The 27,075-nt window shown below is 37.8% G+C and overlaps 1 protein-coding gene and 1 long non-coding RNA gene across 7 annotated transcripts in view; one reads left to right on the top strand and one right to left on the bottom strand.

Moving 5' to 3' along the window:
- Positions 1 to 7,646, top strand: part of ift80 (intraflagellar transport 80 homolog (Chlamydomonas)) — a 275,494-nt gene extending 267,848 nt beyond the window's left edge. For 5 of the 6 annotated variants that reach the window (XM_072255425.1, XM_072255426.1, XM_072255427.1 and 2 more), the window contains 2 exons: positions 4,074 to 4,197; positions 7,112 to 7,646. In XM_072255425.1, the coding sequence (XP_072111526.1) occupies positions 4,074 to 4,197; positions 7,112 to 7,225 (238 nt within the window). In that variant the 3' untranslated portion in view covers positions 7,226 to 7,646. The remainder of the gene's footprint in view (positions 1 to 4,073; positions 4,198 to 7,111) is intronic. The other variant, XM_072255431.1, reaches the window with a different exon arrangement.
- A 6,758-nt stretch (positions 7,647 to 14,404) lies between these two features.
- On the bottom strand, positions 14,405 to 26,194 carry LOC140195923 (uncharacterized). The gene is made up of 3 exons (XR_011885573.1): positions 26,097 to 26,194; positions 24,557 to 24,661; positions 14,405 to 14,507 (listed from the first exon to the last, which is right to left on the bottom strand). It is a non-coding gene; the product is annotated as an uncharacterized lncRNA (long non-coding RNA).
- Positions 26,195 to 27,075: the final 881 nt, after the last annotated feature.

A 27,075-nucleotide genomic window follows, 5' to 3' on the forward strand; every position in this document is an offset into this window, starting at 1 on the left:
TAATGGTTTAATGAGAATGATCAGCAGAGTCAGGAACTAATTAACCATAAATGCAAAATGTTCTTCTATTAGAAGCTCCACCATGCCTTAGGGCAAAAGAGGTATCGGTACAGGCACCAATAGAAAACATGGGAGGTGCAACAACATACTGATAACCGTGACTATCAGATTCTGAAGAATGCACATGTGCCGTCATTGGTCAGGGTATTGGGTGTAAAAGCTGGAAAGTAGTGTTGCAGCTATATAAAACTTCCATTAGACCATATTTAGAGTATGGCATGTAGTTCTGCTAATTAAATAACTAGTAGAATGCGGAGACTTTGGATAGGATAAAGAAGAGGTTTACCAGGACGTGGCCTGAAGCTAAGGGGAGAGATTGGACAGACATGGATTGTTCTCAGAAGCATCAAAGGTTGAGGGGTGATCTGATAAAAGAAAATAAAATTATGGGACTCATAGATAGGGTAGATGGAGTCTTTTTCCTACAGTGAAAATGTCAAATACTAGAAGACGTACTGTAGGTTGAAGGTGAGAGGGGATAAAGTTTAAGAGACAATGATATCTGATCCCCCAGATATAGCTGTCAGAATTATTAACTTGAATGTTTGTGTGTCTCATGTTCAAAGATCACAAAAATATTTTTATTAATGTGAACAAATATTAATGCAAAATACTAGAAAAAATTTAAACACTGAAATGCATTTAAATTAGCTCTTTTTTTTTACTGTTAATTACCTTAATATAGACCATAAGGCATTGGAGCAGAATTAGGCCATCTGACCCATCGAGTCTGCTCCACCATTCAATCATGGCTGATCCTTTTTTTTTCTCCTCCTCAACCCCAGTTCCTGGCCTTCTCCCTGTAACTTTTGATGCCATGTCCAATCAAGAACCTAACAAGCTCTGCCTTAAATACACCCAACAACCTGGCCTCCACAAGTACTCCATCACCTCATTCTTTACAATTGACTCTAACTTCTTCCCAACCTCTGAGGTCAGGCTAACTGGTCTATTATTTCCTTTTTGCTGCCTTCCTCCTTTCTTAAAGACTGGAGTGACATTTACAATTTTCCAGTCCTCTGGCACCATGCCAGAGTCCAATGATTTCTGAAAGATCATTTCTAATGCCACCACAATCTCTAACGCTACCTCCTTCAGAACCCTAGGATGCAGTTCATCTCATCTGGTGACTTGTGTACCTTTAGGTCTTCCAGCTTTTCGAGCACCTTCTCTCTTGTAACAGTAACTACACCCACTTCTCTTCCTTCACACACTACAACATCAGGCATACTGCTAGTGTCTTCCACAGTGAAGATTGATGAGATTAAATACTTATTTAGTTCATCAGCCATCTCCTTGTCCCCCACTATTATTCCTCCTACCTCCTTTTCTAGTAGTCTTATATCCACTTTCATTTCTCTTTTATTTTTTACATACTTGAAAAAAGCTTTTACTATCCACTTTAATATTATTTGCTAGCTTGCTTTCACTTCTCATCTTTTCCCTTCTGATTTTTTTTAGTTGCTCTCTGTAGGTTTCAAAAAACTTCCCAATCCTCTATCTTCCCACTAATTTTTGCTTTGTTGTATACCCTTTCTTTTGCTTTTACAATAGCTTTGACTTCCATTGTCAGCCATGGTTGTACTATTTTACCATTTGAGTATTTCTTCATTTTTAGAATACCTGTGTCTTGCACCTTCCTCATTTTTCCCAGAAACACACACCATTGCTGCTCTGCTGACATCCTTCCAATTTACTTTGGCCAACTCCATTCTCATGCCACTGTAATTTCCCTTACTGCACTGAAATACTGCTACATTAGACTTTACTTTCTCCCTATCAAATTTCAAGTTGAACTCAAATCATATTGCAATCACTGGTTCCTAAGGGTTCTTTTACCTTAAGCTCCCTAATCGCCTCCGGTTCATACATAACACCCAATCCAGTATAGCTGATCCCCTAATAGGCTCAATGACAAACTGCTCTAAAAAAAACCCATCTCTTAGGCACTCAACAAACTCACTCTCTTGAGATCCATTACCAACCTGATTTTCCCAATCGACCTGCATGTTAAAATCTCCCATGACTCCCCTTTTCTATTTCCTATTTTAAACTGTGATCCACCTCCCAGCCACAGTTGGGAGGCCTTTATATAACCGCATCAACGTTCTTTCATCCTTGCAGTTTCTTAACTCGACTCACAAGGATTCAACATTTCCTGATCCTATGTCACATCTTCTTACTGATTTGATGCCATTCTTTACCAGTAGAACCACACCACCCCCCCTGCCTACCTTCCTATCCCTCCGATATAACGTGTAACCTTGGACGTTAAGCTCCCAACTACAACCATCCTTCAGCCGCAATTCAGTGATGGCCACAACATCATACCCTATATATTTTTCTCAGCCATTCCTTTTCTTTGAAATAAATAGAGCCACTAAACCAAAAGCCAGACCTAACCTCAGGAAAAAGCAAGGGAATGGAACTTATTGAATTGATCTGGTATGAGCTGGATGTTTTAATGGACTCAGTAGTCTTCTATTGTGTAAAATGCAATGATTCTAATTTGCTGTTCCAAAGAAATTTATTCCATTGTATTCAGAAAATATTTTTCTGATCAATCAGATCTCCATGACTTATAAGGATTTCTGAAAGCAAACATTTTCCCCACACATTTCTTGCCACCATTGCTAGCAACGCACACAGGTATTTGGGCTTTTAAAACCAAATTCCTAGCATAATGATTTTTTTTCCCCATACAGATCTTTTTCTTTAAAGCCTTCATTAATATATAACTATTTGACCCAAGCATTTAGTTATGAGTGCTAAAATCTCATTCTTTGACTTGGTGATATTGTATTGATTGATTTAACTCCAATGAAGCATTTTGAAACATTTCCTATGCTAAGTAACCTGTATATATGCAGATTGTTATGTTTTGCATATTTTGGTTCTTCAACCTTGAAATGTGTGTAATACTGTAGATATGAAAAAGACAATGCTGAAAATATTCAGTAGATCAGACAACATGTTTTCAAAGTTATAACGAGTTATTTTCTTAGTTATCAGGTCAGAACTGGAAGAGTTAGGGATCTAACAAACATTTGAAGAGAAGTAGGGGGCATGGGGAAAACAAAAGGAACGTCTAATTGAGTAAAAGTCATGGGAGACTGATTCAAATTGGAGGTAGCACTGGCTGAAGGAGTTGGAACATTTATTAATTACAGTTAATCTGTTTGGAAGTGAACAGAAGACAGAGGAAATGCTGGAATGAAATAGGATACTGTGGTTGCTGGAAATATGAAATAAAAATGAAAGAATTATGAAAGAAATGAAAGAATCATAAATCTAAAAGAATTATGAAAATACTGAGGTCAGGCAGCATCAGTGGAATAAAGGAAAACAGAGTGAAGGTTATAGGCTGACGGCTTCCCATTTTGAAAAGCCTGGTTATCGGAAATTGAATTCATTTTTGAGTCCCGAGGGCTGTAACACGGCTAGTTGAAGATGAGACTCTGTTCCTCGAGCTTACATTTAGCTTCATTGGAACAATTTTAAGAATACAGAGAGATTCAAGTGAGGATGTGATGGTGAATATTTGTGACAGTCAACTCGAACTTCAGCGCCATCATAGTTTACTGATCAAAGCTTTTGCAATTTCCACAAATGCTGCCTGACCTCCTAGGTATTTCTAGCGTTCCCAACAACTGCAGTGTTTTATATCCACAAGTGCACCACAGCTATTTCCTCTCTCTTGTCTTCTACTTTGTCTCCTTCTATTTACTCTTAATTCGCAGATCAGCTGTGATTAATCAGCATTCAGGCATTGAATTAAAGAACATAATTATTTATTTTTATATTATTAATATATTTAGAAAATATTCTGTTTTGCCAGGAGAGTAAATAAAGGCAATTTGGTTAACCTTGATTTTCATAATTATTGGAAAATCAAATTGGAAGGAGCAATTATAGAAATTTCTTGAAGATTGCCTATCATTCTTGGTTTTATTAGTTTAAATGACATTGTTTAAGTCAGATGAATTTAAATTTTTTTATATTCCTTCATACAGAGCTCTGGAGCTGGCTGTGAAATACAAGACACATGTAGATACAGTGCTAGCTTACAGGAAGAAGTATTTGGAAGATTTTCACAAAGAAGAATCCAACAAGAGATTTCTTCAGTATGCAGAAGGAGTATGTAAATAGGAAAACAAATGTGCAGTCTGTTTATCCAGAATTGGAGCTAATACATTCAAACTAAAGCATGCAGGTTGCAAAGCTGTCTTAAGCTGCTGTCAGATAATTTTACAGAATAATTTAATGTGCCCATTTTATTTGCAGTCTAGTAAACCATTAGCTTGTATGAGAACTTATAATTCATTATTTTTAATCAGGGTCCCACGAACATTATTCACATTAAATTAAGATGGTGGTGCAGGGGTGAGGAAGATTTAATTTGCATTATTGCAGCAGGGTAAACATAGAAGAAATTCCACTGCTTAGCAGTTCTATAATTAGTAGTGTGAATTCAGTATTACTGACTGATCAGACTTTTGAGTACAACCATTTGTGGCTTCCTGGAGGAACCATGGAGCATATTTTAAATCTTCCCAATCTCAATTTAAACATTTAGAGGTGTGCTAAATTCTCTCCTAATATTTTCAGTAAATTTAAATTATATGCAGTAACTATTTATATAATTCTGTATATTTAAATACTTGCAGTTTAGTCTTTGGATTTAACAATTATGCATTCTGCTAAGTAAGAATGAGGGAATGTAAACCAGCGAGTTGCATTGAAAGTGAATTTGAGACTAACTGCACTCATCTTTGCTCTGGAGAAAATCAAGCAGCAGTTACTAGATTTTGCACGTGCATAATTAAACCCAGAAATCCAAAATAAGGTTATTCACTGTATCTACCATAGACAGCAGAAAATGTTAGACTGATTCATTGTGAATTGTTATCAGCATAGTTCAGGGTAAATTTATGATTAAAGTACATATATGTTGCCATACACAACCCCTGAGGTTCATTTTGTAGCAGGCATACTCAATAAGTCCAATGACCGTAATGAAATCAATGACAAACTGCACCAACAGGGCAGACAGCTAGTTTGCAAAAGACGACAAACTACAAATGCAAATAGAAAGAAAAAAATAATAAAATAAAGTAGAATAAATATTGAACATGAGATTAGTCTTTGAAAGTGAGTCCATAGGTTGTGGGAACAGTTCAGTGATGGGGCAAGTGAAGATATCATAATTAGTGATAAATATTCATGCTGGAAGTCCAAGTTTAATTTTTATAAATGTGTAGTATCCTTCTATCAGAATGTAATTGATCCCAGTTTTTAAAACGTAAAAAATAGCTGTACTTTTTATCTCTTTGGCATTTCTCTTAATTCCATTGTTCTTGCCCTCTGTTTATGTTTCTTTCTGATCATACAATTACATTTCCTGATTTTTATGTGCCATATCTCAGCTTGATTATTTAAAGAACACTGCCACAGACTCTTTGTTGTATATAGTGCAATGGAAGTCATCAAGCATTCTTTCAAAAGCCAACAAAAACTCACTGACAGCCATCAGCATAATTATTGCCAATCAGAGTTCCTTGCTACTGTCCCCAAATCTAGGCCAATAATTGCTGGCTTCAATGATTACAGAATCAGAACCTTAAGAAATTCTGTCTAACCTGCAAATAAAATTATTCCATTGATTTAACTACATAATATTTTGTTGCTGGTCAAATGGAGGTTGGGTGTGGAGAGAGCATTTTTATTATGCAACTGTTTATGGTGTTGGCAAGGATAAGCAAAGGGATATGAATAATTCCACAAGTGGTGTGAAGACCTGCCTGTTTCAGTAAGGATACCATGTAAACTCGGGTCCTATTATGTCCATTGGACCTAGATTGCAATTTTGAGGTACAAAAGGATGAAGTTTGCATCAATCATTATTAATGTGGTCTAACCAAAGAGACCGCTGAAGGCCACAAAGAAATTAATGTGGATGGATGTGGAAAAGCTCATTGATAATACATGTGTTTACTCTTTTGCATGTGCTTCAAGGGTTCAATATCTGTTTTTAATTGATATGAAATGTATGAATGCAGTTGTTAAATATTCATATAAAGCATCAAGATGCCCAGGGGATTAAAGACGGACATTCACAAAAATGGTTCCATAGATTTTGTCTGGTTTGCCTGGTTTGGCTTTCCAGGGCATCCAACTGCCAATGTTATGTAGGGCTAACTTTACCATTGTTGTATCCTTAAACTTCATCAACATGGGCTTCGACAGCATAGGAAGGAAGGGAGCTCGTCTGTGTTTGGAGGGGATTGATCTTTACTCCTTATTGTGTTCAACAGCATTACTTTTGACATATGTCCCACTTTCAACATTCTGGGAGTTCTCATTGACCAGAAATTTCACATTTGCAATAATGTGAAACTTGTTTTGCTTATTGGCAGAATTGTCAAAAGTCCTGATGTCTTGGAATCTGAAATGACCCAGCCTTGATGTTTGAAAATATCTATGAGCATCTTGCACCTCGTCCACAGTTCAAATTTTTAAGGATCACATCTCTCTCAAAACCTTAATTAGCAAATTTGTCTTAGCTAAAACTGTGGAGAGATTTTATGCAATCTTACAGGGCAAATTAACTGATTTTTGATCAGTCTTACTTAATTTCATTGTAGGATATCTGTCACAGCATAAAAAGAAATTAGTTGATACCAGAAGAACCACAGAAGGGATAGGTTGGGGAATGCAATTATGGTCCGCTGGTTCACACTGCAAACCAGGTCAAACTTCCCATTTATACTAGAACTATTCTATTTATGACTAGGGAGGCCAATACAAAGTGATAAAACATTCTATTCTTACCAAAGTAGTCTACTAGCATAAGCAAAGAATTCAGTTTTTTAAAAAAAGCATTTCAACTTGGAGTTTCGCTATAGTTGTTTCCCTACTGATGGGTTGTATCTTTATTCTGTATGATGAAAGAAAATCAATAAACAATAATTAACTGCTTGCATTATATTATTAACCAGAATTTGAATTTGATTTTATTCCTTGATTAATGCTTATGTCATACCCTATGCAGGTTGAGGTCAATTGGGAAAAAATCCAAGTCAAAATCGAAATGGAGATTGCAAAAGAACGGGAGCGTGCAGCTATGTGTACAACGGGATCTAAGAGTGTATCCTTCAACCACTGATGGATATGGATCTGGACCATTAAATCTCAAAATTCTTTCACCTCCTGTTTCCAATTAAAGGAACTATTTGAAAGACCTTTAACATAAAATTTTTTTTGTCTTAAATCAATAAACAAATATTTTTTGATTAAAATTGTTCATATTGTTACTCATTGAGAACATATTCAGTGTACATTTCAGAAAATTGTGTATTCCTTTCTCTGTCAAACTGAATGTAGAATTAATTTATTTTCAAGTGAACATAATCGACTTCTGATACATGTAGTTCTGATATTAAACAAAAATGTTCTCACACATATTGCTGGAAATAATTAAAATTATGTAATTATATTTGGAGATTTTATATTTAGTTTAATACTGTTGTTTTCATGATTACTTTGGCATTCCTTATTATTCAAAGTTGCTGTAACCAATAATTGTAAGGACATTTCTGAAAAATTAAAATTATATCATGTTGGTTAGTACATATTGAATATGTTTTGAAAGTATTATTAGTCTGGATTTCTCAATTATAATGACAAAAAAGCTATGCAGTCATAACACCATACAACTGACACAAACTCTTCATAATGTATTTGCCCATCACAGAACTTGCTTTTTGCAGCCTTCTCCAGCAGTGTTCTCAAATCAGAGATTTCTCAGTAACAAGGTGCTTATGAACGAATCTTATTATAAAGTATCCCACAAATTGCTAGGTTTATTTGTGCTTTTGATTGTTAATGATTGTTTTATTATGTGATGGGCCACACAATTACTGCTTAGCAAACTCTATATCCCAGAAAGGTTATATATATATATATATATATATATATATATATATATTTCCTTCCTATAAGTATTTCAAATTGAGTGGAAACTCATTTATGTCCCCAGTGTGTTTGTGTGCTGTCAGAAGCAAATTTATCTAAAATTGAATTGATAAATTTGATTTTGTCTTTTGTGTGCATGACATTATTCTCTAAAATCACTTGTGTCCGACGCTATTTTCATAAACTTCTACATGTTCTTTAGACATAATCAGTTACGATGAAGGAGGTGAATCGGTGGAATGTAATAAATCTGTAAAAGTTGTGGAATGTGGAGAAGGTCAGAATGAGAGGAATCTGAGTTCATTGTAATCTTCAATCCATTTGGCAAGGATTTCCTTATAGTCACTGGAACAAACGACAGCCATTACCCACTAAAGAAAAATACAGGCTTCTGCACTGACAGTCTGCTTATGCTGATGTCTTTACTTCTCATGCAAGAGAAGGAGGTTGGTGGCAAGTGTCCTACATAGTGTCTAGGTGATATGCCTGCTCTACTTGAACTATAAAATGATGTGTGGCAGCTTTGAGCTGTGAGTAAAGCTTAAATTATATGAAGCTATGGAAAATGTAAGTGCAAAATAGCATGAGTCTTAATCATAGTTAGCAATTGCTCAAAATCTTTGCTAAATAAGTGACGGGTTTTATTTTGCATATGAGAAAGTGTGGTGCAGAGATGGGATTTGATGAATTAATTACTGACCTTGACTGAATGTGATGTCACCTAGCACCACAGCAATTTCCCTACCACATCAGGCCTATTAATGACTTCAAGAATGAACTACTGTCACAGCTACCTGAAAATGGATCTGGAGGACTTCCTGGGCTTCTCAAGGAAGAGTTCCTCTCTTATCAACCGATATTTCAAGACAGGTAGAGCCGTGTTTGGAAAATGTGTTCTCTTATTACTCATTCTGCGCTTCTAAACCTCATGGGTTGCACGACCAGTAATGTAAACCTCCCCTTTAAGAGCTGCAACCATTGTTTCAATCAGTGCATGGCAGTTTGAATTGGTGTTAACCACGCATGAAATTGGAACCCATGAGCTAAGGCAATAAACAGTGCAGCTGGTATAGTCTGGACCCTAAAATCTGTATAATTAAGTGGGAACATGAATTTAGTTTGCATCCCACATCAAGCCATATGCATAAGGCTAAACTACATTCACAAAACCAGGACTTTTCTGACACTATTAACATCAATCCTGATGTATACACGAAATGTATAAGGCAATTCTGAGGTTGGTTTATGATATGAGATACTGACAGGATAATTTTCTTCATGGGAGAATTTAGAACAGGGAGCATTATTTTAGAATAAGGTGATGCTTATTTAAGATATTGAAAAGTAGATATATTTTCTTTAAATGGGTTGTGAATCTTTGGATCCTTTACCCCAGCGAACTATGGAAGCTGAATCATTACATGTATTCAATCTCAGATAAATTTTTTGTACAATTGGAAACTTTAAGGTTATAAGAAACAGGCATGAAAATAGAGCTGCAGCCAAGATCACATCAGCCGCAATTTTACTGATGGTGCAGCAGACTTAACGGGGCACATGGCCAACTTCTACTTTTTTATGTCAATGAATATAGTATATACTGTAAAACAAAACAGTCTAAGAACGTACTGGAGCTAAGGATGTTAAGTGCTATCATAAGATCCCATTCTGGGGAAAGTCAGATTTTAGACAGTAAAGACATGCTAGCTTAATACTTACATTAAATATACAAAACCAGAATCTCTAACTGATATAGGCCACTTCTAACATTTCCAAATGTGTTATAACTTGTATAAATCTGTACTTTTCAGGAATATTACAAAAGTTCAGTGAGATCGGCATAATGGTTTTGTCTTCAACTATTTTAAAAAATAGTCCTCAACAGAAATAAATGAATCTTGTATATCTATTCAATGTGTAGAAATTTGCAATTTAGCTGACTACTCAAAATGTGATGTATCTCTTCAATAATCAAAATTTGGGGCAGCACAGTGGAGCAGCTAGTATAGCACTGCCTTGAAACGCCAGAGACTCAGGTTCAATCCTAACCCAGGGTGCAGTCTGTGTGGCATTTGTACATTGTCCCTGCTCCTCCAAGTAGTCTCAGAAAGGAGAGATGGAATATATTTTGGTCTGGGTGTATATGCCTTTAGATTACAGTTCTCTCTGATGTTTTGAACTGGTAGATCTTTCAATCACAAAATGTATGTATATTTACAATTGTCCATTCTGAAAGTCTTCTAAGTCAAATCAACGATTGTATATGTTACAATATTAGGAAGATTTATTTTTCTACACTGGTAGAGATTATACAACCAATGAAAATCGCTTTGAATGGGCAACAACTGTGCCGCAAGATGAGGGGAGGTGTCTGGAATAAGTTACCAAGGGTAGTAGTGGAATCAAACAGACTAATGGAGTTTAAGAGGCTTTTAGATAAACACACAATATGAAGGGGATGGAGGAATATGGATGATACACAGGAGGAGGACACTTAGGATAAATTGGCACCAAGAGTGGCAACATCATACCACATACTAAAAGGCCTGGGAGGAGTGAAAGTAGGAGGGTCTAGAATCCAAGAACACAGCCTCAGAATAAAAGGATATTCCTTTAGAATGGAGGAGAATTTCTTTAGCCACAGAACGGTGAATCTGTGTAATTCTTCTGCAGAGACTGTGGAGGCTACAGCTATTGTGTGCATCTAATGCAGAGGCAGGTTCTTGAGTGTTAAGTGAGTTACAGGGAGAAGGTAGGAGAAGAGAATTGACAAAAAATGATTAGCCGTGATTGAGTAGCAGAGCAGAGCCTAATTCTGCCCCAAAATCTTATGCCCAAGATACCATAATTTACAGTAGGGAATAAACTATGGCCTTGTCTATCCTTTTAGAAAAACTTTAAAGATGCCAAGGAACTACTTAAGGTAGAACAGGGAGTTTTCCTAGGTGACCTGAAAGCTATTTGTTCCCAAATACATAGGTTCTTAGTGCGTAAAAAGTTACAGAGAGAAGTTAGGAGGATGGGGTTGAGGGGTAAATCAGCCATGATCAAATGATGAAAAAGACTTGATGAGCCAAATAGTCTCATTCTACTACTATGTCTTAAGGTCTTATGGTCAAAACCATATAATCAAACTGATTATTAGGTCTTTAACATACTAATGCTCATCAGACTTTTTGCTGAGAGTAGATGAGGGGCTGAGTTTACTTCATGTGTACTTCACATTTACTCCTTTTGCTGTGAGGTGCCCTGCAAAGCTGTGAAAGTTTAATATTCTTAAAATGTCTAAGAACATAACTCCAAGTTTCATTGAAAAAGCAATAAGAACCATCAATACTAGAAACCTAAAACAGAAACAGGAAATGCTGGAAATACTCAGCCAGTCGTGCAGCCTGTCTGGGAAGAGAAACCCAGTTAATGTTTCTTAATGACCTGAAACAATAACTCACTTTCTCTTACCATGAATGCTGGTGGTTCTGATTGTAACCAGCATTTTCTGTTTTTGCTGCAAGATATTATTCTATAATTCATAAGTCAGGAGATGGAGACAAGAAAATTTCCTAAGTCACTGAATATCCTTTTGAGTACAACTAAGTCAATCATCAAGAAATGGAAAGAATATGGCACAGCTCTAAATATGCCTAGAGCAGGCTGTCCTCAAAAACTGAGTGACCATGCAAGAAGGGGACTAGTGAGGGAGGCCACTAAGAGACCTATGACAAATCTGGAGAAGTTACAAACTTCAATAGCTGAGATGGGAGAGACTGTACAAACAACTGTTGTCCAGGTGTTTCACCAGTCGCAGCCTTATGGGAGGGTGGCAAAGAAAAGCCACTGTTGAAAAAACTCACATGAAATCTCTGCTAGAGTTTGCCAGAAGGCATGTGAGAGACTCTGAAGTCAGATGGAAGAAGTTTCTATGGTCTGATGCAACCAAAATTGAGCTCTTTGGCTGTCAGACTAAACTCTATATTTGGTGAAAGCCAAGCACTCCACATCATCAAAAACACACAATCTGTACTGTGAAGCATATATGTGGTGGTGGCTGCATCATGCTGTAGGGATACTTCACTGTAGCAGGCCCTGGAAGGCTTGTGAAGCCAGAGGGTAAAATGAATGCAGCAAAATATACAGAAATTCTGGAGGAAAACCTGATGCAGTCTGCAAGAGAACAGTGACATGGGAGAGGATTTGTTTTCCAATAATTGTTAATTAAAAATGCATTCGATATTAATAGGACATCAATTTTTAATTTAACGTATATCACCTTTCTATTTGTCTTTTGCAACTGAATTCCAAGGCTTTCAGTTAAGTATCTACTGTTGTAATGGTTTTACATTTGTCACTGGAACTATTACACATCATTTTCTGATTCAAAATTACTTGTGAGAGAGCTTAAATAGTGATATTAACATGCTTGAGTGATTAGTATTGTAGTACAGTCTTATTGTATTAGTGTACTTGATTTTTCTAAAATGTTACCAAGTGTAAAGTCAACTACCATGAGAAATTATTATTCAGTTTAAATAATTTCATACAGTCAAATTAATCATCAGTCACAACACTTCTTTAGGCAAGTCAATCTTGAAGGTATTGCATATTAATATTATGTATTCCCCAAAGGTTGGACAAGTTGGAGATGCATTAAGATGCTGGGCCTGTTAACAATATTGAGCAAAGTACCTTGATAAAATGTCAAATTGTTGAGTACATACAGTAAGCAAAAATATTATGAAGGAACTGTTGGGAGAGAAAAAGGCAATGATACATTTCTGGTTTGCCTTGTATCTTCCTGGTAGTTTTAAGTGTGAATACCCATGCAGCAGATGCTGGTGTCTAGTTGCCTTGATCCCCTTTGCTATTGGATCATGACTTTATTCTATGGTAGCTGATGTGCAATGCCATATTAAAAGAAGCTGTATACAGGCAACCTCCACTCCGTAGCATCAAGTTTGGAACCTGGAATGTCAGGATGCCACCTTAGCTCAGGAAATCACACTTCAGACACAGACCATGGCCAATTAAAAGAAAAATGCAAGAGAGTAAACATGAAGTGACCACGCACCTGCCTCCTCAGGCATCTCTTGCCTGTAGAAGAGTCTGTCATTCCCACATTGACCTCATCAGTCCCCTCAGAACCCAGAAAACTGGAGTAGAAACAAATTATCCTTGTTCCCTAGAGACTGCATGAGAGGCTTAAGAAGCACTTTACAATGAATACGGCTTTCTTTCAAAACAAATTTCAACATATCACTGGATCAAAACTCTAAATCTTTGTCCAAAGGAGCTTTGTTTGCTGAATGTATTATCATTGTAGAACTACATTTCCATAGGTAAACATGTTCCACTGCATTATTTGATTGTCTGATTTTCAACACTTTGTCTGATTTTAAACCTAGCCCTAATAAGATAATAATTCAAAAGTGAATCGAGCAAAATAGGTATGTAGAAAGTTAATTCCTGTATAAAAGCCCATGTTGAATACAACTTTCCTAGTATTATTTAACATTGAATCATGGCTTCATGAATCATGGTTCAGCATGGCACCCATAGAATTTTATACACAATCTGAAAATACCTTTTTGCTGTCAAGGGATTGATTGCAGCAGCTGCTCCTTGTTTTCTTTGAGTGGACTTGTCCTGTCACCGATAAATAGAAAAATCATGCACTTTTTTTTTGATAATAATGTCTACAATAAATGACAAGCAATAATATTCCATAGATTTTAATAGTTTGAAAGCTTATCTGTGGAAGTGGGTGAAAATAGAGTAATTATCAAGGTTGGAATTGACATCGTTGGTCAGTTTCATGGATTAACCTTCCTTCTGTTTCTGCGACTGGCAACTGGGAGTCTGTTGAAACTTGCGCACCCATGCTGTCTATACTGTCTCTACTGTGCATGAACTCTTCGTAACTTGGCAAATCTTTCACTTCTTCATAAGATGGCAGTGAACGGGGGGTTGTGCAGGTGTGTGGAGTAATCACGTGCAGTTCCTGATCTGTGAATCGGTCAAGCAAGGAGTTATCTGAGGTAAAATTCAGATTTTCGCTAAAAAGAGAGGAATTTGTGTCTGTTTGATAGCGTCGAGGTTGTGGACAGATTATACGCTGAAGGAAATATCCAATGACAAAGAGTACGCACAATATAAAAATTCCCGAAAGTTTTCTCAAGATCCAGCTAACGCTGTCCAGGAAAGAGTGAATGGGTAGCTTGCAGCAGCGAATATACTGATTTGTACCATTTCCAATAAGGCAACATCCTTCATGTAGTCCACATAATAAATCCCCACATTTCCCACTTACTTGACCAAGACATACAACAATTAATAGTAACAATAGATTTTGTAGGTAAGACTGAAAATACATCATCCAGCCTTTTAATGTCTTGATTCAGGTATCATATGGCTAACAGTTATTCTCTTGTCAAGCATAGAGGATCTCAATTCTTAGCATCGGACTGCTGTCTATTTAGCTGTAAAAAAAAAAGAAAATGAATGTCAACACTGCGGTTAAAATGTATATTTGGTAGGAAAAAACAATGTACATAATACTAGGAATATTATAGTAAATAATTTCACACATTTCTGAAATTCAAATCTTGTGCTAATTTCAGTACCTTATATTCCCAGATCCACTTCCTCTCTCCATGTCCCTGGACATTACAAGTCCATGACAGTCCCACCATTTCCAAGGTAGCAATTCTAGCTTTCTCTGGCCTAAAAATATTAGCAGCTGTATTCTATGCCTTCATCTACTTTGCATGACTGATAATGGAAGTTTCTAGGTCACCTTGACAACCCTTAAATGTTCAGTTTACCAAGAAGTCTGCAGTACTTCGCATTTTTCATTAAAATTTCATAAACTGAGTTTAATGGCAATCTTAATGTAACTTATCTTCCATTAGGACCTTGGATCAGTTTTAGGGTTTCACATAACATTTCAGGCCACAATTCTGGCTGATTTCCATTTCAGTAGAATTTATGCAGTACTTCCATTTCTCCAATATTAACATTACATCGATTCAAATTATTTATTTTTTAACAGTATCAATCTTAAAATGTAGAAGAGGAAAATTTAGCTCTACCAGCCTTAACTGTTACTTTTTAAAAAATTTTGAGCCTTAGTAGACAGAAACTGGATTCCAGCCTTTGTAAACTGTCCAAGAAATCAGTCTCTAAAAATATTGTAAATGGCTTTTTGCCAAATGTACAACTGAGCAAGTCATGTATAATGCAAAATTGTAACTATATATATATATATATATATATATATATATATATATTTATTTATATATGTTGAGACAAGGACCTCCATCTATTTCCCAAGTTAGGAAATTTGAAAAAATGTTTCAATAACTGTGGAAATTTTAAATTATATGAATAATCAAAAAAATTCAATGATAATATTTTCAACTATTTAACTGAAAGGAGGTCTTAATTTTGTATGATTTTATGAAGAAAGATTATGCAAATAACTGAAAATGAAACAAACAATAGATGGATAAATATCAAGCCAGCTTGCAATTACGATCATTAACATGGACAGAAATTATTAAATCATTTGAAGTATGTGCTTAACTACATTGAAACATATGATGTAATCAATCAAATGTCACACAAATACTTCATGTTCATTTACAAAAGAAATTCAGTTAAAGTTAATGAAATAGCAATAATAACATAATAATGAGGACGATGAAGTTTGCTTTCCTCAAGTCAGGAGCCTTCATAACTTCTGTAGTGTGTAAGCTGAGGTATATTGCTGCAGTGTCTGATTATGTATTACTGATCCTTTGTTATATAATTTTTATACATAAATTTAACATTTTATTTGATTTATCAGACAAAGTCAGGCATGGTGCAGGTGCAGAGACCCACATTTATTTGACTAGATATTCTTGGCCTAAAGAATAAGGGGCAAAGTAAAGTTCCACCCTCTGTTAACTAACCAGTCAAGCTTGTTGGGGAATTTTGGATTAGAATTAAGTTTGGCAGGACACTGCCTGAGACTGAATTGTCACTGCGGTTTCTCTATCCTCACATGGATGTCTCCTGGATCCTGGTAATGTTCCACTTGGACATCCATACCAAACTGTTACAGGAACGGGGAGAATGTAGACAGTAAGCACTATTTGGCCCAGTGACATTATTTCACTTCCCGAATGGACAAGACTTTTCTCAGCTATTAAGAAATGGTAACTGTTATGTTCCTAAATCTATAGTGTTTCCATTGCATTGCTTCCTTCCTCACCACTTTATATTGACTACCTCCCATTTAACACTCTCTCCTTATGCACAATTTCCACCTGAAACATTAACTATTGCTTTGCCTCCACAGATGCTGCCTGATCAACTGAGCTCTTCAGCAGCCCATTTCTTTTGATAAGGCTCAAGGTATCTCTAGACCCTTGTGTCTTAATTTTATTTTTTGCTTCAATATCAAATGAGTACAGTGATATGACCTGCAGAGTAGGGATTTTACAATTGATTTTTGGGTTCTGGACATCACAGGCAAAGCCAGCATTTATTGCGCATCCCTAAATGTCCCTGAGAAGATGAGCAACCTTCCTGAACAGCTGGTAAAAGTAGCTCCAACCGTGCTGTTGAGGAAGGAGTTCCTGGGTATATATACTTTTTAAAAATTCAGTTAGCTAGGGTGCCTAAGACTTTTGCACAGTGCTATATATGTCAACATGAAGCAGACAGCGAGCTGGGGGGTGGCTCAGGCGCACCCAGCCCTGAGAAAGGTAATTTGATTCCAAACAATTGGTTTATTGATCATTATAGGATGTCTCTCTGGTGCTTTCCCCCTTCCCCTTTTCCCAACCATGATTCCCTCTCCCTGTTCCCTTCCCACCCTCAATCCACAATAGAGTCCCATTCCAGAATCATGTTTATCATGACTGACATATGCCATGAAATGTGTTTTTTTGCGATAGCAGCACAGTGCAATACGTGAAATTACTACAGTCCTGTTCAAAAGTCTATGGCATCCTAGCAACGTTCCCTCTAATTTTTAGTAGTCAGTGTGTGCAAAAATCTTATGTTGTGCAAATTTTTTTCCTGTGACAAAAGTATGTGCGCACTGAATGCACACATGGCACAGTTTATGTAGGATTACAAAATATTTGACATAAAACTGCACAGAATAACAACAAAATAACATACATATTTAAGTCACTCAGTTATTTTTTCTCTCTCCTGTCTTTGGCATTTACCCATTCTTTGTAAACTCTATCTAGACTAATAGAATTTCTATCCAATTGATAGCTTTTGATTCTCGTTAACATATCCAAATAACATTCACCTAAACGGTTTCTCAGCTTGTTTTTGAGTTGATTCATTAGGCTAAAACCTTGGTCACAGTCCGCACTAGACGCAAGAAAGGTTCCCCCAATGTCCATCAACTGTGCAAGGTCGCATAACTGTTCATTTTGAAGTACAAATGCCACCATTTGAGCAAAGTTTGAAATCAGTTTGGACTTAATTTTTTCTTGCATGGAAAATTTGAAATCATTAAACTGTCTAACTATTACAGTATTTTCAGCTAGAAAATCATGATATTTTATACATAAGGTATTAACTTGTTCATCGCCAAATTTGAAGTCACAATCTGCAATTGCAGAGAAGTCAAAAGCTGACCATTCTTGTACCTCATCTTCAGGAACCTTTCTTCTAAATGTACACAAAGACTATTTATAAAAATCAACAGCGAACTTGCATCTACTGTGACGTTTTCTTCATGTTGTTGGCTTAGCAAAACTTTAACTTTGTCACTCCACGAAACATTGTCTCCCAGATACTGCTTTCTTATCTTGTTAATTTTGCCTCGCACAAAAGGAAGTGAACCATCAGTGTCAGGCCACTCTTTTGCAGAATCTTGCACAGTGCAGCCAGTTCATCAAAGACATCACTTAAAACCTGCAAAGCTGCTTTGTATGTGATGTTTATCAATTTCTTGCGACATTATTTAGCCACAGGGTCATTTGACTGATCTTTTTCAATAAAAACTTAGTAAGTTATCTACAGGATTTGAAACAAATCTTTGTAAACTTTACGATATGAACATTGTCCGCCAAAGATGGCTGCCGCCGTGATGCAGCTGTACAAACTGGAACAGGAAAGGTGACGTGACATAAATCGGTGACGTGACATAAATCAGTGATGTTCATTGTCGTATTTGAAAAAACAACTAACTAGTTAACAGAAACATTTAGCTAAAAGATTATTTTCAGTAAATATAATTTAGGTAACTAACCTTTTGTGCACACATTAATTTCCTTTGTGTGCTGGTTGAAAAACATGTGTGCACGCGCACATGTGCACAGCTTAGAGGGAACATAGCATCCTAGCTATATATACGTGCCTAAGACTTTTGCACAGTACTCTGTGTATCTAAATCAGAATTTTGTGTAACTTGGAGGGAAGCTTGTTAGTGACAGTGTTAGGTGAGTAATTGCAGTGTATTTTCTAAGTGGTACACATTTCAGAGACTATACACCAGAGGTAGAAGGAATGAGAGTTTAGGGGAATAAATGGTCTGTATTGAACTTCTTGAGAGTTGTTGGTACTGAACTTAACCAGGTAATGGGAGAGTATTCCATCACAATCCTGACTTGTGCCTTGTGAATCATGGAAATACCATTAAATGCCATTAATTGCTGGAAATGACTACTAGCACTTACTAGCCCATGCCTGAATGGTGTCCAGGTCTTGTTGAATCAGGCATGGCATGTTTCATTTGCTGAGGTGTTGCAAGTGAAACACCACCTGAAATAAAAGGAGGAATCGCTAGAAATACTCAGTAGGTCAGGCAGCATTTGTCACCTCTGACTCGAAAATGAAAAGGCCGACTATGATGGAGCAACTGAAGAAGGTAGAGACCAGCACACTGCTCGAAGCTTCTACTGAAGGAATAATTGACCTCATCATCTTCTATTGTGTAAATTGTAACTTCAACCATAGAAATGCTTTCCTCTCGTTGGCCGTCACCTTCAGTTTTGCCAGGGCTCCTTGAAGCCACACTGATTCAACATGAATTCACTTCAGCTCACTTCTGGAACTCAACTCTTCTAATTATCATTTGGACCAAGGCCATGATGAGCTCTGGAGCTGAACAGACTTGGCAAAACCCAAACTGGGCACAAGTGAGCAAGTTAATGATGAGTAACCACTTTCTACCACTGTACTTATGACTGAGAATTGTGGTTTTGTCTGGTGCAGTCAGAAGGGAAAGCTGGGTGCGCAGCTTTATCACGTGCCATGTTCTGCAAGCCAAGAAATCTGATGTTAGTAAAGGAAACTGGTCCTGTGCTATGTCTGACATTTGTAAAGAATGACCAGCTATAGAAGTGTTTTCCTTTTACCCATTTCTCATATGCAGTGTCAGAATCATCAAAGAAGCATATTTTTGGAAGATTGAGGCTCATTCCCTACAGGAAGTGCTGGGAATGGTGAGAATATGGAGCATAACAGGGAGGGATAGTGTCAGGCAGGGGTAGTTTCTTTCCTATCTCATCAGCCACTCTGATATGATATGCGGCCATGGATGTGAATGCCCATCTTCACCTCTGAACATGATCATATGCATCGTTTTTACTGTCTTGGTCTTGCATGGTTTTCAATTTTATGGCAGCTTCCAAATACAATACCACCAAGAAAATCAAAGAGAAACAGCACATGCTGGAAATGTGAAACAAAAACAGGAAATTCTAGAAATACTCAGTAGGTCAGGTAGTATTTGTAGAAAGAGAAACAGAGATAATGTTTCAATTGAGGGAGCCTCCCTATGATTTGGGAAGGAAAAAAATTTAAAAGGCAATTAATTTTAAATTCCTGGAAGGTTACAGAAAGGATAAATAGTTCAAAATGAATATCTGTGTTAGATCAAATGTATTAAAGAGGGATTTAAATGGTGATTGCCTATCTTTGTGTGGGTTATAGATAGACAGATAGATACTTTATTGATCCCAAAGGAAATTACAGTGTCACAGCAGCATTACAAGTGCACAGATATACAAATATTTGAAGAGAAGTAAGGAAGAATAAAAAATAAATTACTTCAAACAGTCTAACCAGAGGGAGGACATCACTTCCCCGGCTACAGGTTGACTCATTATAGAGCCTAATGGCCGAGGGTAAGAATGACCTCATATAGCGCGGTATTGCTAATAGTAGGACTGTTGGACATTCCTAACAGGTCAGGTTGTGCAAAATGAGAATGCAAACCTAGGCCAATATTGCAGATACATGACCAGTAGCAGAAATGGTTAATTTTGATACAGAGAAAGCGAGTTACCAGAAGTTGCAGAATTCAATGAACCTCAAAGGCAGGAATGACAGAGACAAGAGACGAGGTGTGGTATTGGGTCTTGTGATAGTGATAAAGTATTATGGTGCAGCTTTGACAAACTTTAACAGATGCACATTGGAGAGTGTACTGATTGATTGCATCATAGACTGGTATGGAAACACCAGTGCATGCCTATGAACAGAAAAGCCTACTAAAAGCAGTGGATACAGCCTAGTCCATCACAGAAAAAGCTCTCCCCACCACTGAACACAACTAAGAGGAGCAGTGCTACAAGAAAGCAGCATCCATTATCAAGGACCCCCACCATCCAGACTATGTTCTTTTCTTGCTGCTGCCATGGGGAAGAAGGTGCAAGAGCCTTAGTTCCCTATCCTACCAGGTTAGAGACCATCATTACCATTCAACCATCAAGCTCCTGAATCAGAGTAGATTACTTCACTCTTCTTAACACTGAACTGTTTCCACTACCTATGAACTCACTTTCAAGGACTCTACAACTCATCTTCTCAATATATTTATTGATTATTATTCTTTCTCTTTTTGCATTTGCACTGTTTGGCGTCTTATGAATACTGTTTGTTTGTCTGTCCTTGTATGCCATTTTTCATTGATTGTATTGTATTTTTTGTATCTACTGTGAATGCCTGCAAGAAAACAAATCTCAGGGTAGTATATGGTGACATATAGGTAAAGTGGTTTGAATAGAGTGGATGTGGGATGGTGAATTAAAATGACAGGCAACTGAACACTCAGAATTGCAAACAGACTTTGAAGGTAAAGCAGTGATTCACTTGCACTTCTTCCAATTTAGCATAAAGCATTCAGTGTTCACAATGTGGTTTCCTCTGCAATGGATTGACAAATATTAGATAATGTGATTAATTTCTGGAGTACCTGCACTCAGTCTGCATGGTGACTCTGAAGCCTGCCATTTTAGTTCCCCATCCCACTCCCACTCACACCTATCACTCTGCAGCCTCCTGCACTGTTACAGGAAGGTGGAATGCAGGCTTGAGGAACAGCACCTGAGGTTCTATCTGGACATGTTGCACCTTCCAGACTCAAATTTCTACAGCTTCTTTCTCAGACTTTATCAAAACTGTGATATTGCCTCAGTTTTTTTCCTCTTTCACTCTCTTAGTACAGTATGCTCTTCAGCCTGGGCATTGGCCACATGTAACACAGACAAATAGCTCTCTAACTGCGCCATTAATTGATTTAACCTGTCCTCACACCAATTCAGATATTCTCTTTGTATTATCCATTCTTTCAGCCACTTTCTCAACAATTTTAAACCACATTTTTATTTCTTCTTCCCAGTTCTGAAGAAAGATCTACAAACTAAAATACTGACTTAGTCATTTTTTCCTTAGATGCTACTGACCTGCTGAGTGTGTAGAGCATTTTCTATTCAATTCTATATTATTACCTCCTGAGTTCCTCCAGCATTTTATATGTGTTGCCTCTATTTTCATTATAGTTCTCTTAATTAGTTTTCCACTGCTCACTTTGATTCTTTTCCTTTCACATCATTATGCTACAAAATATCTTACATCCTCTTTTACTGCTGTCCAATTCTATCCCCTTTTCATTCTTCCATCCATAATCTTTGCTGGCATTGGCAACATAGTTTATTGCAGCAAAAACGAACTATTGCTTCCAAGAACACATAAATATTATTAGCAGGTATTCATTGAAAGTCTGACCCAACGAATTGAAAGCAGTCTGCAAACTAAGCAGTTTTACAGTATTCTTTGGCCATGTGCTACTCAGTTTTAGAATAATAAATCAAAGCTCACTTATCAGCTGAGTGCATTGTCCATCTTGAACAAATGTAATGAAGAGTTACAATTCCCTTTGATATTCCTCATAATTGCAAGGTGACTTTGGATAATGGTTGAAAGTACTAAAATAAATCATATTGCACCATTCTACAAACCATTTATTATTTTAGTCTCTGTTGAATCATACATACAAGAATCTCTCCAGATCTCATTCTTCATTACACAATTTCCACTAGTAAATTATAAAGTTTCAATCATATTTTGAGTTTATAAGGAAAGGTACGTCGCATCCGGAGTTTCTCCGGTTAGCGTTCGATTTCCCTCCCTGCCTCTCTGAAGTAGTGGGGAACCGCGTACGAGGCAAGTTACAGCAGTGGTTTGCCATTGCCTTCTGCCGGGTGAGTTTCCAAACGGATCACCAGCTCGTAACCCAGCACGGATGGAAAACGTGCAGGGGAGCCGGCTGGATTCGAACTCGAGACCTTTCGTCCCGAAGTCTGATGCTGATGCCACTATGCCACCAGCTGGGTCACTGAGTTTATAATTATTATAAAAATGTTTGAATTCTGTTTTCTCATTTTGTCATCCTCCATAAAATACTTCATTGTATCAGAAAATCATTTCCTCTTTTATTTGTACACACATTAAATTGTAATAGTGGAATTATTTAGTTAAGCTCTTCAAAATCATCTTGCTCATGATATGTAAACCCAATCAATTACAGGTTGACTATCCCTAAAACAAATACAGAAAATGATGGAAGTACTCAAGACTCAAAAACTGAAAGCAGAGCGGAAGTTTTAATTCAGAGACCCCCGTCAGACTAATGTCCAGAGCAGCACGTCAGACCATCAGTACAACCTGGAAATTCTCTATTCTCACAACACACACAAAAATTGCTGGTGAACGCAGCAGGCCAGGCAGCATCTCTAGGAAGAGGTACAGTCGACGTTTCGGGCCGAGACCCTTCGTCAGGACTAACTGAAGGAAGAGTGAGTAAGAGATTTGAAAGTTGGAGGGGGACGGGAGATCTGAAATGATAGGAGAAGACAAGAGGGGGAGGGATGGAGCCAAGAGCTGGAAAGTTGATTGGCTGGAGAAGGGAGAGGATCATGGGATGGGAGGCCTAGGGAGAGAGAAGGGGGGAGGGGAGCCCAGCGGATGGGCAAGGAGTATAGTGAGAGGGGCAGAGGGAGAAATAAAGAGAGAAAATTTTAAATAAATAAATAACTAATGGATGGGGTATGAGGGGGAGGTGGGGCATTAGCGGAAGTTAGAGAAGTCGATGTTCATGCCATCAGGTTGGAGGCTACCCAGATGGAATATAAGGTGTTGTTCCTCCAACCTGAGTGTGGCTTCATCTTTACAGTAGAGGAGACCGTGGATAGACATGTCAGAATGGGAATGGGATGTGGAATTAAAATGTGTTGCCACTGGGAGATCCTGCTTTCTCTGGCGGGCAGAGCGTAGCTATTCAGTGAAACGGTCTCCCAGTCTGCGTTGGGTCTCGCCAATATATAGAAGGCCGCACCGGGTGCACCGGATGCTATTCTCAACAATTTTGAAAGTCAACTTCACTCCAACGGTGACTCAGATCTTACTAGAAACTGCCAGTGGTTTGCATTGAACTTGAAATGCAGTTTTAAAAGTGTAATTAAGAGAAAGACTCAATAGGAATACATACAGCAAATGACTGTTGTATAGCCGAAGGTAGACTTTATCTATTGATCGATAAAGTGCTTTTGATCGCTTTTTATATGTTAAACAATGGGAGATTAACACTAATGCTGCCTCTGGATTGTTCCTGTGGACACTGAAAAATCGGCGGTGCCAAAAGGGCAGTTCAGGCCTAATAGTATAGGTCCGCATTGGCACAAATGAATTTGTTACTAAGAAGTTATCTTACTTGGATTTCAATTCAGTTTCGTATAATTTGTTTCTTTTTTTCAATTGAAAGCTATGTTTTTAACTGAAAACTGAAAGAGTTTGGGTAGTGGTTATCATGGTCAGGCGGGGTAACCCGGGATGGGATCTCTGCAGCACACCGCCAGAGGTTCAGCCACCTACGGAGTTAGCTTCACCCAGCGGTGTTCAGCTGTTGGGCCCGGGCCATCTGGAGAGAGCGCCAGCAGCAGGTCTGAACGGAGACCGGGTACATCTCAGTGTGCACTGTCCGCCGTATGACCCGGGAAAATCCAGTGTCGTGATTTATACCGAGAACTACAACCATTGAAAATTAACACAGCCTAGGATGTCAGACTGTGAAAAGAGAAATGAACATGAGACGTACACAATCTGACCATAGAGATAAATGTGAGAAAGTTATTGTGAAACTAATTTAAATATGTATTTCTTTAGTTTATATGGTTTACGGTTTTATTAATGCTTATGCGACCTACAGACCACTTGGAGCCTCATTACTCACGTGTGTGCATCGACTGGCCCTGTATCCCCTGTCTCCACGCCTTTCTCCACTCTTCACCCTGTTGCTCCAGTCGGATATCCGTACTTCTCTCCCTCTGCTAACCAGCTTTCCAATTGGAGGTAACAAGTAGATGTCGTTAGAAGGCGGATCATCACACAGTGCAAGTGAGGTTAAGATTTTTATTTGTGTAACTCTGAGAAATGTCAGAAAAAAACTTAGATACAAAGCCATTCGTTCGGATTGCACTGACGACTGACAACAGTATCAGTCACCTAGATCCCACAAACAGAAATGTCTGAGAGAAGCAAACCGCCGCTCCACTTCCAAGGCACGATGGAACTTTTGAAATGGGCCTCAGGGCTCTGCTGATACTTCTCTTCTAAAGATCTGTACTTTTCACCATGCAGAGATAAAAACAGAACATGCTGGAAAATTTCAGCATCCGTCAGGCAGTATCTGTGGAAGGGGAAACGGTAAACCTGTCGAAGACCTTTCCTCTGAACTCAAGACAGCTTTCAGACCCTTTTAATGACGGGTCTTTGATCTGACACGTTTTTTCCCCCCGATATATATTACCTGACTTGCTGAGCTTTCCAACATTTTCTATTTCAAATTTCCAGCATCTGCAGTTTTTTTTTAGATTTTCTGTATCAATGTAACACTTAACAGTCACTAGATAATTAGGTAGAGAGTGCGGTTTAAACCCATAGCCAGATCATAATTACGCTGGCGATATATACAGATCGAGAGGATTCCTAAACTCTGGAACATAAATTAATCATTTTTCTTTATTGATAAACAATCAGAAGTGTTACTCAGAGCCAAGGTGTTGAGCCGATCGTGGTACACTATTTATACGCAGTACACCACTTCCAGCGTTATTAATTCAAACTTAACACTGTAGTACACACCTACAATCACACTCAAAGTTATCCCGGAGATTTTTTGGAGAAACAAAAATTAGATTCTACATTTATAAGAACTAGGAAACCGTGTCTCCTGTTGATTAAAACGTTTAGCTGGCCGGCAGTACAAAGTGAACAGTTACTTTTTAACTGCCAGGGTCAAGGTGAAGCTAAAGGGCAGACCTGATCACCAATCCCGAACTGGCTTCAAAACTCCCACAATAAGTTGAAATCTTTATCTTGTGCCTAATTTGTAACCCTCTAGAATGGGGTCACGAACCCACTGGGAACCTGTAGGTGCTGTAAAACATCCTGTGGATGGTTAATCACAAATGATAAATTAAAGCGCAGTCCTTCCCAATTCACTAGTACCGTATCGCCAATGTAAGCTTGATTTCACTGATACTGTATCTAAACGTTCGGCTTCACACAATATGCACCGTCATATGTAAATACTGTATATCATCATGATTTTGAAGAACTATAATAAATAAATCTTTAATATTTAGGCGTATCGTTAAAATGTGAAACATATATAAAACAACATTGATACGTTTAAAATTTTGACCTATAAAATTGATTACGAATGTCAAACATTATCTATGAACTGAATGAAATATGAAACACAATCTTACACATACGGCTGGTAGACTGGCATAATATTACCCCAATTTAGTTTCCGTAAACAAAGATGAACGGTAGAGTAATCCACAAATTCCTCCACTCTTTACCTCGCCGCCTTTTGATGATTTCTGCATACAGCAGTGAAATCAAACGCGAGGGCGTGGCAGAGCCGAGTGTACGCGATTCGCCGCTGAAGAGGCACGTGAAATTAACAAAATCTAGTCTCGCTTGTGTGCTTCCCGCACACAGCGTGGATCTGCTGTTTGCGAGAGATTCTGTGCTACTATAGGGCTCCAATGACACGGAGCATTGCGGACCTAGATCAATATTGTACGTATCTAGTTCTTAGCACATTTTAAACTGCATTCTCCAATATTTTGTCCGGCCAACTAAGATGCATTTTAAAATGAATGTCACGCTCACAGTTACGTGTGAGTACGGAGAGCAACATCACCTAAGACTGGCCGAGTGGTCAGTGTAAAGTTTTTCAAAGTAGGTTCTTGAATCTCACCTACATAGCTTCTATTATTTTGGAATACACTATCGAGGAAACAGAGTGATGTGTATTTGACTGTAAAAGGTTTGTTTTTATTACAGAGCAGACCATAAATTTAGTCTAGTAATAATAATTGATTTGAATATGACGGGGGTGAGGCCACAGAGTGTTGTGCCCAATTAAAGCACAATAAAGCTGTCCTCAGCATCGAGTCCAGGTTCACCACAGACACAAAATTGATTATGAGAATGAGAGGCGTGAAAGTTTGCGACTCCATTATTCCCACTAGATCACTTCAAGGCAGTCTCCGGATTGGTGGGGTCATCCTGGATAGTCCATCCTGTTCTGTGCTTAGTTGACTTTGTGCAATCTGTTGAAGCCTTTCCGATCTTTGGATTAAATTCCCTGGATCTTTTGGGGTTGTTTCCTTGTCCCCACAGTGTGTATTAACATGATTAAGAAGGGATTCGATCTACACCTGTTTCTTTCATTGC

This window comes from Mobula birostris, chromosome 4, assembly GCF_030028105.1.
Source record: "Mobula birostris isolate sMobBir1 chromosome 4, sMobBir1.hap1, whole genome shotgun sequence".
Taxonomy (NCBI): Eukaryota; Metazoa; Chordata; class Chondrichthyes; order Myliobatiformes; family Myliobatidae; genus Mobula; species Mobula birostris.